The sequence below is a fragment of the Notamacropus eugenii genome, chromosome 2 (assembly GCF_028372415.1).
Source record: "Notamacropus eugenii isolate mMacEug1 chromosome 2, mMacEug1.pri_v2, whole genome shotgun sequence".
NCBI classification, from domain to species: domain Eukaryota; kingdom Metazoa; phylum Chordata; class Mammalia; order Diprotodontia; family Macropodidae; genus Notamacropus; species Notamacropus eugenii.
In genome coordinates, this window is record NC_092873.1 from 19508163 (window position 1) to 19528259 (window position 20097).

Consider the following 20097-nt stretch of genomic DNA (forward strand, 5'->3'; position numbering starts at 1 on the left):
ACACACACGCTGGGACACATCCGCGGAGGAGGAGCTCCTTACAGCAAAGAGCCTCCTGCCCACCTGAAAGTGCCACAGAAATGTCAGCTCTGGTCAGGGTGACCCAGGGGCCTGGAAGGCATCAGTGAATGGATGCCTGCATCTGTGAATACACCTCAGGACACACATGGGCAGGGCTGGGAGGACCATAGAACATGTAGTGTTACCTTAGCATAATGAATGTCAGAGGTGGGAGGGCCCTTAGAACACAGAATGTTACCTTAGAACACAGGTGTCAGAGGTGGGGAGGGTCCTTACAACATAGAATGTCACCTTAGAATGTAGAATGTCAGGGTTTGGAAGGCTCTTAGAAGACAGACTGTCAGGTCGGGGATGGACCCTAGATCATGGAATGTCAGGGCTGGGAAAGACCATAGAACAAATAGCTTTACCCTAGCACGCAAAGTGTCTGAACTGGGAGGGACCTGAGAACATAATGTCAACCTTAAAGCAGAGAACATCACCTTAGAACATATAACATCAGGTCTGGGAGAGGCCTTAGACAGAAAATGTCAGAGCTGAGAGGCCTTTGAACATTATGTCAGCTGGGTGGGACCTTAGAACATAGAATGTCAGAACCAGGAGGGGACCTTAGAACACAAGACTGCAGGCCATATAGAGCTCAGAAGCTCCTGCTAACACAGATTTTCGAACGACCTAGAGCAGATCATCTGATCCAACTCTCTTATTCTCTGGAGGAAGAAGTCAAGACCCTAAAAGGGAAATGTAGTTTGCCTAGGTGTAGATGGGGGTGCAAGCAGGCACCCTAAAGGATGAATTGGGCACCAAAAGAGCTGGGGGCAAGAAAGACATCCCCTTGCACCTGTCACAGAGGCTCACATCCCAAGGTGGACAGTGCCCACCTGGGGTCTCCTTAGGGGCAGGACTTTAAGACCCTCCCCCCCATCCCACAGGAAGGACCAGACCTCCCCTGACCCTTCTCGCTCCTGGTCACTCCTCTCCTTATGCTTGGTTTGGTGACAGCTCTTGTAGCTCTGTGGCTTAGATCCAGGCCACGGAGAGCCCCTCACGGAGGGAGCTGGCATTGGCCTTGGCAAGTCTGAGACTGGGTGGGTGGCTGGCAGCCCAGGGAGTGTGTGTGGTCAGCATCCTCCTCTGCTGCTTGGTCCAAGCCCTAGGGGTGGAGAGCAGAGAGAGGCACAGGGCAGGTCACCAGACCTTCTAAAGACCCTCTGCTCTATGAGTCTTTGGCAGTGACTGCCAGCTGGGGGCCCAGGGCTGGGCAAGGGCTGTGGGAGGAAAGGGCGAAGGAAGGTTTCCTCCCTCCAGAGGGCTCGCTGGCTACCTGAGAAGAGAGATCACATCCAAAACAGTAAGGAAAAGTACAAGTTAGCTTGTAATTAATGCCTAACTACTTATGAAGCTCACATTTCTATGGCAAAACTCTCTGCAGACATCATGTGAGGGAGGTGCTGTCTCCCCATTTCACAGATGAGGCAGGTGAGGCTGTAGGAGGTAGAAACTCACTAGCCAGAGCTGAGGACAAGTAGAGCATGGTGGGGAGTGACTAGCCTAGAGCCACAGAGCCCAGCCCTACTATCCTGCTCCTTTGCCAGGCTGGGCACCAGAGCAGCCTTCAGCCTGCCTACTCAGGCCCCCTTCAGAGCCAGGACTTTTGAGGCGCCTTCCATCCCTCTCCCATCTCCACACAGACTCAGCCACTGGTGCCCAGACCTAGAACAGGCTGGTTGCACCTCTCTCCCCCAGAAAGGAGCTCTCTGCATCTCTCAGGCCTCTTGGTTTGGTGGTTTCTTTGCCCAAACCACACCCAGCTAGGTGCTTCATTCCCCCTGCCTTACTGGCAGCTCCCCAGGACAGGGACTGAATCTCTTCCCTCTCCCTTCTTGGAACAGCTGACATGCTTCAAAGACCCCCCTCTTACAACTGCCCCTTCCCTCTCACCTGGACAAGTGGAACAGCAGCCTCCCTGACCCCAGATTCTCTCATTTTCAATCCAGCCTCCCCTCCTAGAACGTAGATCTGAAGAGCCTTTGGCTTCCCCTGGCATATTGATGCCCCACAACTGGCACCATCCACCTCTGCAGTCTTCTTTGGTCCTGAACCCTCTGATGTAGCCCCCCTGGCTAGCTGGCTGCTCCTCACACACAATGCTCAATCTCTCCCCTCTGTGCCTTTGCCCTGGGGATGCCCCATGTTCCTCCCCAGTGCCCAGGAGTGTGCCTGGGTGCCTCTAAGTCAGGGCCCTTTGGACACCATCTCAATCTCCCTCTCCAAATTACCCACAGTGATTTCTCTTTGCATACATTACAGAGGGTAAGATCCTTGAGGGCAAACTCTTTCTTTTGTTTGTTTCATATCCTCTGGGCCTGGCATGACACTCTGCACACAGCAGGCTCTTAAATATTGAATTGACTCAACAAATATTTGCCCATTGCTAGGCAAACCACTGGGCTAAGCCCTGAAAGACTGTCAAAGATGAGAGCCAGCAGGGTCAGACCTTCACTGAGGAGCTTCTGATCTCAGGGGGATTCAGCAAGGGAGTGCCACAGTGCACAGAGTGCAGGGCTTAGATCGAGGAAGGCTTGAGTTCAAATCCAGCCTCAGACAGTGACTAGTGACTAGTGGGAGAGTCACTTTGCCTCTGTTTCCCCACCTATAAGATGGGGCTATTGTGAAGGGGAGATAATATTTGTAAAGCACCCAGTGCAGTACCTGGTACATGGTGCTATGTGAGCGCTAGCTATGTAAGGGAGTAGGATTACAAGTGAATACTCTCCTTGGTCCTGACCAAGGAGAGGTCCTGATGCTGTGTTCTGCGGGAGAAATCTGAGGGCAGGTTCACTTGGCTTTGGGAGTATCAAGGAAAGATGATGAGAAATGACCATGGGGTGGGGCTCAGGAGCACTGCCAGGAACAGTCACTCCAGGTTTCAATAAGGAGAAGAGAAGAACCTAATTACCAGGGCTGGGACACTCGAAGACCATCATTCTAAGGGCTGGAAGGGAGGAAAGCAGGCCCCAGAAAGCAGGCCCCTGGGACTGGCCCAGGTCACCCAGCTCAGTATTAAGGAGGAGAGAAGCAGGGTTTTGATTCCGGGCTAAATGCTAGAATATCTGATGAGTCATGAGACAGGGAGCTTCCTGAGGACAGGGGTTGTTTGTGTCTCTAATGTTCCTGGCACTAGACAGAGAGCCTAGGAAGGCAATACTTTCTGACACAGTCATTAATCAGGATTGCCAGATACCAGCACGACATCAGTAAGAGCAGCTCACTAGCTCACAGCATGCTCCCTCATTTCCTTTTTTAAGTTGTCTAGACTCATAGACTAGGGCGATGCTGCAGGGACAGTTCACCCAGATTTCAAGTCTGTGGTGCTCTTATGGTGGATAGGAAGGGAGGTGAAAACAGTACAGCTGGGGTAGGAGTGGGGGTGTTTGGGAACTGGAATGAAAGAAGGTCAGTCCCTCCTGGGCCTCAGGGTAAAACAAGGTTCTCGGCCTGAGTGGAGGTCTGCAAGGTCCTTTCTAGCTCTCCAGTCAGGATCCAGTGCCTGTGATCCAGCGCCCCAGGGGTATGGCCAAGAGATCGGATGTAGGGGCTAGTCTGTAGAGCAATTTAGAGATGACTTATCAAGTTTGCAGGTGTCTGAAGCTGGAGGGGTTGGCTGACAAACCCAGATAGGAGCCTAGAAGGCTGTTGGGGGGTAGTGGGGAAGGCAAGGCCCAGGAGGCTCCAAGGGAGAGGCAGCACAGAGCACAGTGACTGGGAGACTCGCCTCCAGGGCCAGTTCCATCCTTTCCTGGCGGTGTCCTGACCAAACTCAAGTGCCCTCTCTTCTCGATTTCCTCGACTTCTGTAGACATATATGTTCAAATATATACTTACCTGATGGCTTGCAACTTTAATGGATGGCGTGAATTGAGAAGGGGAGGGGAAGGAGAAGGCTGCTTCACATTCAACCACCAAGTTCCATTCCACAGAGGAAGGCTGTAAGGGAGGACGACAGAGCAGCTGAGACACCCAGATTCCCAGAGGAAGATCCAGGAGGGGAGCCAGTTTCGAAAGGCTCAGGCCAGGCTAGTTATGCACAGTGAGAGGGTCAGGAGCAAGAAGAGTAGTCTTAATGGAGGAAGGTAAAGCTGGCCTCCTATGTATGTAATACTGAGACCCGCCTCTGGGCTACGGTGCTGGGGAGACCCTCCAGACATTGGAGCTGGGAGAGGATCCTTATGTATTCCTAGGATAAGTATCACTAGAATGAAAGGGTCCCTGAGGACAGGGGCTTTGGTGTTGGTCCCAAATTGTGCCTGGCACACATTAAGTGCTCAGCCATTTCTGGTTTAATTTAATTAAATCAAAGCAGAGGGAAGAAACAAGGAAAACAGTGGGAGTTCAATGTCTGGGCTAAAGGTCACTGCACATTGCCTTGCTGTTCTGCCCGATCTCAAATACAAGGAACAAGATGCCCTAGACTACATGCCCTTTGTGTTCTCCCCCATCCTACCGGATGTTATTTCCCCTTCAGATTGTAAGCTCCTACAGGGCAGGGACTGGTTTTCTTTTTATTAACTGTATCCCTAGCACTTTGAACAGGACCTGGCATATTTTGTTGTTGTAAGGCAGCTAGGTGGCGCTGCAGCAGATTCAGCACCAGACCTGGAATCAGGAAAACGACTCCTCTTCCTGAGTTCGAATCTGACCTTCCTAGCTGTGTGACCCTGGGCAAGTCACTTCACCCTGTTTGCCTCAGTTCCCCATCTTTAAATGATCTGAAGAAGGAAATGGCCAATCACTCTAGGATCTTTTCCAAGCAAATTCCCAGCTCTCAGCACATACTATGTATCTGGCACATAGTAAGTGCTTAATAATTCATTAATAGTTCATTGGATTGGAAGATCAGTGGAATCAGAAATAGAAGTGAGGATGTCATTGGAATAGACTCAGGACTGCATGGTCAGGAGGCATAAGATGAGGTATTCAGAGATCAGATGATAAAAAATGATAAAGTTATAGCTGTCATCAGTCAATCAACATGATAGCAGAAGGGCTGCCACTATCTGGACTTCTGTTCTAAACAGAGAAGCTAATAATTTCATGGTTTGACTTCATAATCTCATCCTTCAAAAGCAGGAAGAACCAACCACAGAATTCTGGGTCTGATTTGGGAGGTTGCTAGGGTGAAAAGGCTCACAACAACCTTTGAGGGAAAATGACTCCTTCCTCCCACCCCAGCTGGTGAGAGAAGAGAGGAAAATGGAGCATGGTTTGACAGGTACACTAGGTTGGAGGACAGGCTCAGAGGGAGGATAGGTAGGACCCCATGGTCAGTTCTTTAGAGGGGAAGTCAGGCAGGAAGGAGGGAAGATTGTCCTCTCAAGAATGAAACTCTCATGGCACTGCAAGGAAATTCCAATGAGAAAGAATGGGGGCATTGTCTGAAGGGACTGGTGTGGATGCACAGGAGCATCCCTGAAAATGTCCAGAGGAGGGAAGACAGGGCAGGGGACAGGGTGAATGTATAAGCGCAGCTCTGGATGAACAGAGGATGGCCAGCAAATCCAGGCACAAAGGAGAGGTTTTCAAAGCTCTCTTGGAGGGAAGAAGGGGCCCAACAAAGCATGAAGACCAAGGTTCACAACAGAGAGGAACTGTGCTGAACAAAATGTTTTTCATTCATTCATTCCATCCTGAGTCAAACTGGATGAGGCCGAGGCATCCAAAGGGGATCCCATGATGTGGGTCTGGACTGAGCTCAGCTTAAATGTTAACACATCCCTTGTCCTCATGGGGAGTCCTGGGTGACATCAATCAGAAGAGGAGGAAGCCAGGATAGGGAAGAGCCGGGTGGGTGAGAAGACCCAGGGCAGACATCATGTCCACTCTCCAGGCCATCTCCACACATCAGAAGATGTGTGCAGAAAGATTCTCCTTGCTCAGGTTGGCTCCAGCAGACAAGACTCAGGGTGAAGTGGGGGGAGTATTTCTTGACTTTCTCCAAGTTCTAGCTGAATCTTAGCATTTCCTTCAATTATTCAAAGACCTTCTTCTGAGAAGGAGTCTTGAGGCCTTGCCAGACAGATGCCCAAGGGTCCAGAACACAAGAAAGGTAAAGAAACCCTGGTCTAGTCCTTCTAGTAGAGTGGGCTGACCACTGCTGGTCACTGTGGTCCCATCTGAAGTTGTCTTGTCCAAGGATTGGGACAGCTGGGAGCAGATAACAGGAGGTAAGAAAATGAAAAAGGCTGACCTCTATTCCCTTCCTGGGAGATCGAGACAACCACATCGATGTAACGCTTTGCAGTTCATCCTATGATTTCTTTACCACTGCAATTCGGAGAGTAGATTTGGACATGTCAAAAATCTTCAATAGCTCTCTACTGGCAGCCAAGGAATACCCAAATGGCTGTTGCTGGCATTCAAGGCCCTCCTAACTTATTTCTGTTCCAGTCACCACCACCCATCCATCCAATGACCTGTTTGCCACCATGCAGTCCCTTCTTCCTTTCTCCCCCTTCATATCCAATCAGTCAGTTTACCCCCCTCTTCTCTCCATTCACCTCATGACCACTCTTGTTCAGGCCCCCTCAACCGTGGTCTTCTCTGAACTTTGAATCCCCTCAGGCCCTAGCACAGAGCTCTGCACACCCTTCCCAGCCTCTTCTGGGTGGGTGGTGTTATGATGGAAGTAACTGACAAAGGCATTAGGTATATTAACGAAGCAGAAGCTGATGAAAAGTAGCGACCACAGGATTTAGCTCCGAAGGAACCTTATTTTTTTGCAAGTCAGGTCAGTTACTGAGTCTTTAGAAAGCACCTACTATTTGCCAAACTAAGTGCTGGATCCAACCTGAGAGAGATCATTCAATTCAACTTTCACTTTACAAACAGGAAACTGAGCTTGGGGAAAAGAGATTTACAGAGGATTGTCTTGCTATCCCCTCAGCTCTTCTCAGATGAGGTACCCTTCCCTTGGGTACTGATCTCCTTCCTATTAGAACGTAAGGTTCTCAGGCAGGGTCTGTTTTGCTTTTCTATTGGCATTCTTTCATTCATTTTGTTAAGGGCTAGGGCAGCTTCCAAACCAGACCCTTGGCCTTCAATTCAGGACATCTGCTTCTCTTGGGAGAGTGGATCCCTCCCCATCTGAGAGGTAGCATGGTGTAACAAGTCCTGTATGAGGAGGGGTGGGACTGGACCTCAATCCTATGACCTGTGCTCCTATCACCCAGTGAGTATTGGGCCTGGAGCCAGAGAAACCTGAGTCCAAATCGTACCTCTGACCCTACTCGAGTCTTGGTTTCTTCTACTGTAAAATGGCTGAGCCCAAGGGGATGGAAGCCCAAGTGCTCACTTCTGCTCTCTTCGTGCTTCTCTGCAGATTCAGAGAACTGCTTACTCCATCTTCTTTGATGAGAAGTTTGTCATCACCGTGGACCCCTCTGTCCTGGAGGAAAGCAGCCTGCGCTTCTCTGTCTATGGCATCGATGATGACGATCGCAATGTCATGACCGGCGTGGTTGACCTCAAACTCTCTGTCCTAGAGTTGCCCCAGCAGCCCTTCTGTGGCTGGCTCTACCTGCAGGATGTGAACAAGGTGAGGGGCTTCTTTCCGGCAGTCGGGACAGGCCTGTGCCTCGGGATGGAGGGTAAGGGGGGGACCCAGCAGCAGAAGGCCAGAGAGCTAAGTGCACAGGGAGGGTGTCAAGGCTCAGCACTGAGGAGCTGCCTTCCAGAGCATCCTCCTGACTCAAAAACCACCTCTGACTCAGTTTCCTCATCATTAAGCTGGGGATCACAGCAACCTACTTCCCAGGCTTGTTGTGAGGATCCAACGAGTGCTTTGAAAACCTCTGTCAATGCCAGCTATTCCTATCTATTCCCTAAAAGCAGCCCCTCCCTCAAAAGACTACCAGACATCACTCTGTTAGCTAGCTTGCTTTACTGGCTATATTCAAAAGCAATCAACTGCATTTCTTTAAGAACACACTGTGCCTGAAGTGTCCATTCATTCATTCAGACAGGCTTTCCCTGCTCTTGGCTGAGCTAGGGAGGATGCTGTGCCCTGGCTGGCCAGGCTGACTTGAGCTGGATGTATCAGCCCCTGTAGGACATGTACCACCTGGGGACTGTTAGGGGCAGGATCTCCTAGAGGGAGGCCTCCTCCCTTGGGCTCCAAACTTCCTTTGAAGACGAAGCCTCCCAGCCTCATTAGGATGCTCTGTGTGTTTTTCCAGGTCTCTGATTCGGTGGGCGAAATCTTGCTCTCTCTCAGCTACCTGCCCACGGCTGAGCGACTCACTGTGGTAGTAGTGAAGGCCAAGAACCTTGTCTGGACCAATGAAAAGGCGACCGCTGGTGAGTGTCTGGCCAAAGAGCCTCCATGCCAGGAGGGAATGCAGTATCCTGCCTGGTCCTAGAGAAGCAAAGGGTTTAGGGACCACCTGTCAGGCACCAAAAGGCAGCTGTGTGCTCAGAGGGCAGGGCAGGCAGTGGTCAGGCATGGAGGGAGGCCCAATGGACCTGTGAGGCTCTATCCCTTCCTAACAGGACAAGTTTCCTTCAGCTGCTGTTGGAGGTTTCTCTAGTGACAAGAGCAGGAGGTGAAGGCTCAGCTCTTAGACAGCCTTGAACTTCATCCATCCCCATCAGGCGGGGCCAAGTTGATAGACTGTTGGGTTTCAGTATCTGGAGGCACTTGGGGGAACCTTGCAGTCCAGAGCTTGTCGCTGACCAACGAGTCCCCCTCCCCACTGCTCAGACTAAGGCAGTCACTTCCTAATTGGTCTCCCAGCCTCTACTCCAAGCTATTCTGATACAGTTACTAGAAGAATTTTCCTGAAGCTTAGGTCCAAACTCACTGTAGGTTTAGCCAAACATCACTGAGGTCTGCCTTGGCTCGAGGGTAGAATAAAAATTCTTCAGCCTGGAGCATTTTCAGCCTGGCACTTCAGGTTCCACGTATTGCTCCACAGAACGCACTCTGTGCTGAGGTCACACTGGCCTGCCCAGGGCTTTTAGGTGGCCAAATGGGGAGAGGGCTGGACTTGGGCATCCAATTCAGCCTCAGACACTAACTTTGCTGTGTGACCTGGGGTGAGTCAATTCATCACATCTGCCTCTAGTTTTCTCATCAGTAAAATGGGGATAACGGCTCCTCCCCCCACCCCCCAGGGTGGCTGTGAAGATCCCAGGAGATAGAAAAGCTGGTGATTGATATTATTAATTACAAAAGAGCCAGCTGCCCTCCCAGCACAGCTGGCTCCCCAGGCATCAGTCCTGCGGCTGAGGCTTGACAAAACGTTTCCTGATTGAATGGGGAAACTGAGGCTCTGGGAGGTGGCTGGATGGTTCGCTCCAGCCCAAGGTAAAGGTGCTCTCCCTCCACCCTGCCTCATCGCCTACTACGTGGGAGTTCGAAGCTCGCTCCCCCTCCCAGCTTTGTCTCCTAGCAGCAGCAGCCTACCTGGCCCCAGTGGGGAGGGGGGTGAGGGGAGAAAGGAGGATGCATCTGGAATCCATGTGGCTGGCTCTCATTGGCCGGCTGAGGGCCTGGAGACAGCTGCCCAGCCAATGGGAATCGAGGCTGCCTGACAGCTGAGCCAGTGGCGCTCCCCCCACCCCCAGGTATTTCTGCGGAGCCTCAGCTCCCCAGAGCCCCACGGAGCTTGCGCTGGAGCCTGCGCTGGGGGGGCAGGGTGCTGCTGCCCATCCATGCCAGACAGGGGGTGAGGAGCCCTGCCACCCCCCATCCCCACAGTCTGGGAGCCCTGGGCAGGTGGCCATCCTCCCCCACGCAGCCCGCCCAGTTTGGCCATCTGTCGGCCTGGCCAGCCCTGGGCTTCTGTGGGGAGGGTCTCCACCTGCGGGCCTTGCACAGGAGGGACCTTGTTCGCTCCCCTGTCTCTAACTCCCCTGTTCTTCCAGGCCTCAGAATCTTCCTCGGGGTCCTGTGTCCCCTCCCACCACCCTGAGGACCACTGCCTCCGCCTGGCACTGCCCATCCCAGTTCATCTCCAGGCCTGGATCCCTGTCCCTCCCACAGTCCATCCCCTGCCTCCAGCCCTTCCTCTGGAGGCTGTTCCCCTGTCTAGTCCTCACCCCATCCCCTCCCAGGGAGCCTCCAGCCTCCTTCAAGGTTCAGCTCCCCAACCCTCCGGGGTCTCTTGCAAAGCCTCAGCTTGATGTGTGCCCTCCAGTTCTTGCCTCCTTCCCCTGACAACACAAACTCCAAGAGAGCAATTCTTTGGGTTGTCTCAGTGCTCCTATCACACTGGGAGATGCCCAGCACTGAATGGGTGCTTTGCAATGCCTGTTCAGAGGGGCTCTCAGGAGGCTGGAGCTAGGAGGTCCAGGATGGTCTACACTGGCTGGCCCTGAGGACTTGAACTGAGCAGGCTGTGTGACCCTGGCCAGGTCATTTTCCCTCTCTTCGGGTCACTTCCAAAAGGAGTGTTGAGTTAGGTCAGCCAAGTCTAAATCAGCAGAGACCTAGAAATCCCATACAGCTTGAAAACTTTCAGGTTTTCCAAGCTCTGGGCAAAACAGAGGTTTGTACACAAAAGACTTCTTTAAAAATGCTAACTGTTAATTAGGACCTCACTAAATCAGCTTCCTTAGCAGTCAATGGGACTCAGTAGACTGGGGACTGCCTCAAGACTGTGTAGTGCCTGCCATCTTGGGGAGGGAAAGAGGGAGAATGAATGAATGAAAAAAAGTGGAGACCTGTCCTGGTTGCCCCAGCAGTCCCATCTGTTGGGCATATATCTTGCAGGTACCTGGTTCACATGATGTCTCCCCTACTAGACTGTGACCTCCTTTCATCAGGGCCTGCTTTTGTTTAGCCTTGCATCCCCTGAGCTCAGCACAGTGCCTGGCACAAAGTAGGCTTTTAAGAAATGCCCGTGGACTGACTGAGTGAATGAACAGTGATAGAATGGTAATGCCACTTATTGAGCCCACAGCAGGAGGTGGAAGGTGAGGGCAAGGGGGCAGATGATGCTCCCCAGGACCAGAAGCACTGGGGAAGCACGAGACCCTGGGAAGTGTGGCCCTTGGGGGCTTGGCTGGAGGGGCTCAGAGCCACTGCTCCAAGAGGGTCAGGCAGGGTGGCAGAGTGGGTAGGGAGGCAGCCTCATGGCCTCAAGTCTTACCCATGAGACCCCCCCAGGCCACTGTGTAAGGCTAGAAATAGCAGGAAAGGGGCCACTTTGCCCTGGTGGGGGGGGGGGGGCTCAATACCAGTGAAATCACAAGTCACTGGAGCCCAAGGGATAGCAAGGGGCAGGGATGGGAGTATTTCTGCCAACCCCATCCAGAAAAGGACTGACCCTTAGACTAAGTGGGGAGCTAGGATCCTGGAGGTGAGAGAAGTGAGAAGTGGGGTCCTCGCCTGTACTTTGTGTTGCTTCCCCAAACAGATCCCTTCGTCAAGGTGTACCTGCTGCAGGATGGGAGGAAAATAAGTAAGAAGAAAACAGCTGTGAAGAGGGATGACGCCCATCCTGTGTTCAATGAGGCCATGATCTTCTCGGTCCCAGCCATTGTGCTCCAGGTGAGGGGATCGGGGCTGGGAAAAGCATGCCTATGCATCCAACAAATGCCTCCTGGGAGCTGAGCCCTGGGCTAGGGCCTGGGGCAGATGGCACAGAACTTGCCATCTGATAAGAGGAGCCAACACAAGCTAAGTCCATTGAGGAAGAGCAGAAAGTAAGTGTGAAGGGGCAGGTTCCTAACCATAGGGACACTCACATAATGACAATGGCCTCCAGAGTGTGTCAGAGGGCTAGCCTCCAGAAAGGTGATTTTGTGGAGATGGGAATTCTGTAGTGTGCTCCTTGGATGTCTGCTCAGGGCTGCCTTACTTGCTTTTCTGATGCCCCCTGTGACTGAGGGTCACCATGAGGGAGAGAGGGCCCAGAGCAGGGAGAGGTACTGTGGCTAAGGACCTAGAGGTTCAGGCTTTCTCCCATGTTCACATCTGTCCCCACTCATGAGGCTTGGTAGGGTGGGAGACTTCCTCCCTGGGGCCCATGGTCCTTATTCCTTGTGTTCCTCTGCTCACTGGGGAGTTATCAAGGCACAGCACACTCAGCAGGATGTATCCTGCAGCTCACTACTCTCAGGTACCAAGGGCAGTGCAGAGATGGACCTTTCAGGCTGGAGCCCTCAGCTTTCCTGGGGTTCCCTCTGTTTAGGCTCCCATCCTCATCCTCAGGGCTGGCCTATTTTCCCATCTCTCCAGTTCCTAGTCCCCTGAGCCCCTCCCGTTCAGGCCTGGTCTCTCCTTCAATTCTCAAGCTCATCCCTGCTTCCCACGCACCTGTAATTCACCTTTCTGCCATCCTGCCAGTTGGTCTCTAGGCAACGGTGCTTCTGTCAATGTCGGCTGCGCTGTCTCCGAGTCCCACAAGGGGGCGCGCTGGTGGCAGCCAGGGGGTCATGCATATCTCCTCATTCTGCACACATGCATTTGAGTCTGTACCATTTTCCTCATCCTGCAGGGGACACAGAAAGGAGGGGAAAAGGAAAAGGAAAGAAAAGATAAAAAATGTACTTCTATTCAGTTCCTGCTCCAAAGCCTGCCCAGCCTGGCTGGGGGTGGGGAAAACCTGACGCACACCCAAAAAGCCCCGATGGCCATCGGCCATGGTGGATGTAGAACCCCAGTGAGTCCAAGAGAGGAACAAAGGAAGGGCCGCTTGGGCTCCAAGAAAGGAAAGCTCTTTCTGTCTGGGGAGGCCTTAAAGGATGGGCCATTATCTCTGGCAGAGTGGGGGAGGTGAGGGGGCAAGGCACACACCCATCCCTGTGGTTCTGGGCAATAACCTTGCTCTCCCCTGTCCCCTCCCCCCACCAGGACCTGTCTCTGAGAGTGACAGTAGCTGAGTGTGGCAGCGACGGGCGCGCCGACAACATTGGCCATGTCATCATTGGCCCACTGGCCAGTGGCATGGGCATCACCCACTGGAACCAGATGCTGGCCACCCTGCGCAAGCCTGTGTCCATGTGGCACCCTGTCCGGCGAAACTAGGCATCCCTAGATGCTGCATCTAGGGGCCATAGGCCGGTGGCCCCTGCCTGGGACCCTCTACCTACCCTGGGTTCCAGTGCGACTCTGCTCTCTCCATACTCTTCTCCCCACATTCCCAGCTGCGTGAAAGGGGAACACTGCTCCACTGGACTATGCCCTTCTCTGCCCTGCCTCCCTCCCCTGAGCTCCCCACCCTCCCTGCAATGAGGACTTATCTGGTTACCACCATTGCCTATTTAAAGAGAAGGAGGTCTCCACTTGCATGGATCAGAGATGACCTCTCCCACTGGCTTGGGAACAAGCTAAGCCCTCAGAAGGTTGGGGGAGGAGATGCCAAGGCTAAGCTAGACATCCACAGGCAATTTCACTGCAAGTCCCAGATAGGCTTGTCCTTGGTCTTAGAGTTGGGGCTGAAATGAACTTGGCTCTCTGAGCCCCACCTGGCTAGCCCAAAGCAGAGGAAAGGGAAGCCTAGGATCCTACCTTCTCCTGAATCCTCTTGGGTGAATGCTTTTGTCTTCATGGGCTCCACAAGGTCCATGTTCACTCTTTGAGGATGGGTCCTGCTTCAACCAGATGCCTAGACTCTAGAATAGATGGAGAAAACCCAAGATTCACCTCACTCCCATTCCCATCCTGCTCTAGAAGAAGGCTCAAAGCCACCCTGGAACAAAGGACATGCAGGTCATATTATCTCCATCTTACAGATAGGGAAACAGGTTCAGAAATAAGGAGGGGCTTGCCAGGGTTACCTGACATGGAAATGGGGAAGATAACCTGGAATCTGAGAATATTCTGCCTCATTGGGCCCCTTTATCCAAGGGGAAACCAGTTGGATAATCAGGAGCAAGCCCTACTATGTGCTTAGTGCCAGTACCAGACACACAATGTACGAGATCCCAGACGACACAAGGAACTGAACAGACTGCAAATACTACAAGGATAAAGAGGAGAAAGGTCGGTATAGACAGAAACAGTCAATGAAGACTCCTGGGGTGGGTGGGTGGGGGGGAGAATTTCCCATTTCCCTACAGGAAGGGCAAACAATCTGGATCCAGAAGCAGCATATTTGTGCAGGAAAGGAATGGGCTATTCTGTCTGGAAAGTGTGTGTTCTGGTGACTGGCTCTATGTACATGGTAGGGTCTTGGTGGTGTGGACAGGGACAGTTATGGAGCTGGCAGTGGTCTTGGAGGGGAATAGCCCTTCCCAGATGAGGACACTGGGGCTTGGAAAGTAGTTCCTCGCAGCTCAGGGGCTATCTCTGACCCTGGAAAAGTAAACAATCCCTGAAGAAAGGCAGTAAAAAAAAAAAAATGCTAGACTCTCAGGCCCCCCTTCCTCCTCCAAGCTCTGAGAAGCTGATTGAATCAGCCAGACTCTGCAAAGAATCCTAGGTGGGCCATTGTCCAACCTGGAGATCTTGGGTATTGGGCCACTCCAACAAACTACCTATAAGAATGGTCTTAGGTGTGCATGGTGGACATCAGAGAACATGGAACATTAGGGAGGGACCTGAGAGCAGAGAACATGGGATGTCAGAGCTAGAAGAACCTCTTTGGTTTTACAGAGTGCGGGACTCCTGCCTAACCTAAGGCTAGTCCAATCAGATCACTGAACAGAGAGCCCCCAGAATGGGCAGTCATTCTTACTATTAGCAATTACCAGTAGTCAGGGGCTGGGTGACCAGAAGCTCTGAGCTCATGTCTGCCACTGTTTCCGACCACAAGGGCTCCTCCTTCCCCAGGTCAGTCATGGTTCCCTAGCAGGAAATCCCCAAAGATCCCCTTTTGAATTCCTTTCTGAATGACATTTCCAAGTGTTCCCCTTAGCCCAGCTTGGATATATCATCCCCCCCAAAACACACACACACACACACACACACACACACCCCACCCATTAAAATAACTACCATCTAAAAATAGCCACACTCTATGACTTTAAAAAACCGGAAGCACAACCACAACAGACATTTCAGGACAGCCCCACGCAGCTGACATGAGCCCAGCTGAACCTTATCAATTCAGGATGCTGGTGATGGAGGGTGATTTTACCGGAATGGCCCTACTCTCACATCAGTGGCGCTGGTGAAGGGGCAGGCACAGGGCAAAAAAGTGGAGTTTAAGAAAAGACAATTTCCTGGGTGACCCTGGGGGAAGTGATTTCCTAAACTTTTTGGGTTTCCAAGTTGGAGAAATTAGTATTGATGACCTGGAAGATCCCTCTTAGAGCTAATGATCGAGGACAAAGTCACTTTGGGACAGTCACTTAACTTTTCCTGAGCTGCCAAATGGGGGAGCTGGATAAGCTGAGGGACTCTGGGATTACAGTTTGAGGAGCTAGTCCCTCATTTTATCCAGCAGGAAACTGAGGCCCAGGTGGTCAAAAGACCTGTCCAGGGTCACCTAGCTGGACAGTGGCAGGGCTGGCTACTTTCACTCTCTCCCATGGAAAATCAGAGGGTTGGTCCCTCCCAGATGGTGCCTTCTGTGGTAAACGATGCTAGAGGGAGGGACCCCATTTTCTTTAGGTGCAGGGAGGAGAGGGCAAATAGGATCCAAAGAAGGATTTTATATCTTCAGGAGGAAACAATTTCGAAGTCCCTCGGAAGGCCCCTTTAACATTTCTTTAGAGATTGAAAGAGTTTGGCCCAATTCAGGATGGCCTGTGCTCCAACACCATCAGCAGGACAGAGTTCAGGTAGAAAACAGCACCAGACTGGCAGTGCCCAGGTAGCCTGGGGCTAGCCCTTTGATGTGCTAATGACAAAGGATCCCTCAGTCTTAGTGAGCTGACCTGTCTCACCTGGCCTCTGGAAAGCTAGCCAAATGGTAGTCCTTTTAAAAAAGTCCTTTTAAAAAACCTAGGACCTCCAACTCAAAGATATTATTCCTGATTGCCCCAGATAGCAAACAACTTTGTTTAGGTACTTCCTAAGCTACGAAGGAAGTTTGGACTGTCCTCAGCTGGGAGTGGGGGATAGTTTGAGGCAGGTGAGGGAGGTGCTCACCCCAGCCGGCTGACTGGTCCTTCTTTTAACAACTACTTCTTGGTAACTCGGTGCTAAGCTCTTTTGCTACTGAAGGACTCCAAATGGTGTGAGCAGCCCCACACATGAGACACCCAAGAGAAAAGTCCTTGTTGCCTCAGCCTAGGTGCAGCTTTGGCGTGAAGGAAGCACTTCCTGGTTCTCAGAGCTGGTCATCCTTAGCCTGGGCCCCTCAGCTGGTGGCTGTGAGTCTCCGGTGGTATCATTTTAGGGCTCTGAGTTCAGTTCCCCAGAGCCTCTACTTCCTTGAAGTCCCTCGGGGTTTGAGGAAGGGCTAATGTGTTCCCCCAACATTTTACCCAGTGGGCAGAAGAGAGCAGCGTCTCCTACCCTCCTAACTCTAAAGAGCAGAGAGTTAACCCCCATTTGTGTTGTTGTCGTTATTAAATGCATGAAGTGTAACAAATGTGTAATAAATGTGCTGAGGTGTCAGTGATCTGATGTCCCCTACCAAAAAAATAAAGCAGCTGGAAAAAATAATGCTCTTGGGTACGTGTGTCTATGCAAGCCCTAGGGGGCTAGGACAGGACGGGAAATGCTCAGGGCATACGGAGATAAAAGACCTGTCAGAATGCTGTAGAGAAGCTACTTAAATTAAAGAGGAGGAAAGCAGTAGCCCCTTGGAGCATCTGTAAGATGGAGGCAGGGAGAGCACACTCGATTCAGGGACTCAATGAATCCATTAGCAAACATTTATTAAGTGCTAACTGTATGCCAAGCACTAGGATGACAAAAAGAGGCAAAAATCCCCGGCCACAAGGATGCTCCTCATCCAGTGGGGAAGATAACAGGCAAACAGGTGCATGCTACATGCAGGATAAACAGGCATTCATTAACCAGCTTCTCAATGGAGGTGAGATTTTAGCTGGGACTTCAAAGACAGCCAGAGAAGGTCATGGTTGGAGTAAAGGAGGGAGATGGTTCCAGCATGGAGGACAGAATGCCCAGAGCTGAGAGATGGAGGATCTCATGGACCTGAGTCTCGGAATCCAAGACTATGTGTGGCGGAATACATTGTAAGACTAGAAAGATGGGAGGGCAGGTGCCGAAGGGCTCTCAATGCCAAACACAGCTTTCTGGGGGCCATGGGAGGTTATAAGGAAGTGGGGGGAAGACGTGATCAGAGCTGTATTTTGGGAAAAATCACTTTGGAGGTTGAGTGGAGGATGGACTGGGATGGGGAGATAGTGGTGGACCACCCCACCTCCAGCCCCCCAAAACCAGTGCAGTAATTGAGGGGGGAGGTGATGAAGGCCTACAGGGGCTGCCAAGAAGAATCCAGGGTCACAAATGGTGAGTTCTGAAAGGCCAAAGCTTATGAAGAAGCATCTTGCCAAGCACAGTCTCCAACACCAGTGGAGTAACAGAAGGCTCTAAATCTGTGCTGGACATTTGCCTGGAGATGCTAAAACCCTTCTACCTCATTCTGTCCTCGGAACAGAGCAGGAGGGAGGGAAGCCTGGGATTTTACAGGAGAGCAAACCATGGCCCCAAGACTTGTCAAATGACTTGCTGAAGGCCATCCCAACAAGTCTGAGGCAGAGACAGGGAGGTCCTGTGGGGTGATGGGAAGGGAGAGGGATTGGAGTCCAAGGAGCTGAGTTGGAATCCTGGCCTTTCTACTTTCTGTACTGAGGTGCCTCCCATCTCTAAGAGATCCTCCCAGGGCTCCAAGGCTCCTGGGCCCCATGTTGGCCTGTTTCCTTTGGAAGACGTGGGATCTTTTTATTCCTTTCTTTCCCTTTTGTCCATCACTTAACACACCGCAGGAGCACTGGGTAGGGAAGACCTATACTTACTGGCTTCCTGACCCTTGACAAGTTCTGTTATCTCCCATCTGTAAAGTGGGGATAATAACACAGTATCAGCCTAACAAGTTCAAATGAGATAATGTCTGCAAGGCTTAAAGTGCCTTTTCATAAACATCAGCTGTTTGATGATTCAAGTGGGCCTCAGTGGCCTCATTAAGCCCCTCCCTCCCTCCCTCCCTCCCTTCCTTCCTTCCTCCCTCCCTCCCTTCCTTCCTTCCTTCCTTCCTTCCTTCCTTCCTTCCTTCCTTCCTTCCTTCCTTCCTTCCTTCCTTCCTTCCTTCCTTCCTTCCTTCCTTCCTTCCTTCTTTCCTTCCTCCCTTTCTCTCTCCCTCTGTCTCCACCTCCTCTCCTCTCCTCACCCTCCACCCTCTGCATCGCTGTATCTGATGCCTCCCAGGGTGTACACACAGCATGATTGCCCTGAAGAACCGCTGTGTGGCCCGAAGCCCTCCGGCCTCATCCTCTAGGGTTGAATGAAAGCTTCTCTGCCTGCCTGGCATTTACATCTCTCCAACCTCCTCACACGATGCTTGTTTCCACTGACCATGCTTTGGCCATGTTGCCCTCCTCACCATCACACACACATAATGCTGGCTCCCTGCTCGGCATGCCTGCCCACCCTCCTCACTTGGACCTTCTCGAGTCCCTGGCTTCCTTGCTCAGTCTTCCTCCCCAAACCCCTCCCACACCTGGGAACTTATACAGATTTAGTATTTGAGAGCAAGTAGGGAGATTGGGGGGTGCCCAGAAGGCCCAGCCCAACCGGACAAAGAATCATATCTAACAAGCGAATTCACTGATGTCCATTCTGCCTTTGTGCCTGCCTCTCTCCAGCAGTGGCTGCCACAGCATCAAGGCAAATCACCCAGAATGCCTTGAGTGAACTTTGCTGAGCTCTGATGATACACAGGAAGGCAGACATAGGGTCCCTGCACTCAAGCTTCCATCCTGTCAGTCAGCACTTAAGAAAGACTTGTCTGGGGGCCAGGCCTCCTGTCTGTCAGTCTTTGCTGTGCTGGAATGGGCCCCTCAGCTCACGTCTGGGCAGGTGGGCTTCATTTTCTAAACTAGCAAAGTGCCCTGGTAGCTCAAGCATCCTCCTCCAAGCACTGGGAGAGATACCAAACTGAGATAGGGCAGTTTGTAGAACCCTGGAGCATGTAGTCACCGCCTCTATGCTATCAGATGGTTTGAAAAGTGCTTTTCAGACTTCCAGAGTTGCCGGCCCTCTGTCTGCCCAGAAGCAGGCTGCCAGCTGCCCCACACCCCCTGCAAAAACCTAAAACATACCCTAGGCCAAATAATGATCAAGTCTTCCAACGAGAAACTAAAATAAGTGACCACCTGCCTCGCCTCACCCCAGAAAGTCAGGCAGAGGCCCACAGGCCATCAGCAAAGGCATTATCGATTTGGGATGTTCAGATGTCTATCAGATATCCAATTCAAAATGTCCAATAGATGGCCAGCAGAGGTTAGGGCTAGACTTAAGAGTCCTGTAGAGACATGGCCACTCAACCCATGGAAGTTGATGAGATCCCCAAGTAAAGTAGGCTGGAGGCTGAAGAGAAAAAGGCCTGGGATAGAGCTCTATGGGACCACCATGGTGAATGAATGAGACCTGGATGAAGAGCCAGCAAAGGAGATGGATTAGGAGTGGTCTGACAGGTAGGAGGACTGTCCAGGTGAGGTTATAGAACATAAATCTGTTGTGGACCCAGTCAGAACAGGTGTGATTTTCTCCACTTTCATCCAAGAGCATGAATGTAGGTGCAAAAGTAGTGGATGGTGGGTGTGATCCAAGCTAGGCTTGACTGGGAGAAATCAGTGAAATGATGAGGGGCCAAGGGACTCAAGAGAGGAGGACAATATCCTGTTGAACTGGCTCACCAAGGGATCCAGATGGGGAAAAGAGGAAAGAGTGGCTAGTGCAAAGTTTGACGCATGGCTGAGATACGGTGGAGGACGAGGTCCTGGGAAGTGAGTATACTAAGGAACTGGGAGGTTGGGCATTTGGGAAAGTGTCACTATATAGGCTTTAGTCCCCTAATATTAGGGCAGAAGGGGGAACACTGAACTCACTAAGGAAAGAGGAGGAATGATAACAACTGATGGAATTTTAATTGGGTGGGACATGTAGACTGTCTGGACTTCAAAGGAGAAGAGGTTTCAGGATGATGGCAAGAGGAG

At 51.7% G+C, this 20097-nt stretch overlaps 1 protein-coding gene across 16 annotated transcripts in view; it reads left to right on the forward strand.

The window, feature by feature from the left end:
- The window catches only part of SYT12 (synaptotagmin 12), a 43922-nt gene extending 27343 nt beyond the window's left edge, over positions 1-16579 (forward strand). For all 16 annotated transcript variants that reach the window (XM_072639247.1, XM_072639248.1, XM_072639249.1 and 13 more), the window contains 4 exons: positions 7400-7615; positions 8256-8376; positions 11439-11572; positions 12878-16579. In XM_072639247.1, coding sequence (XP_072495348.1) covers positions 7400-7615; positions 8256-8376; positions 11439-11572; positions 12878-13051 — 645 coding nt within the window. In that variant the 3' untranslated portion in view covers positions 13052-16579. The remainder of the gene's footprint in view (positions 1-7399; positions 7616-8255; positions 8377-11438; positions 11573-12877) is intronic.
- Positions 16580-20097: the final 3518 nt, after the last annotated feature.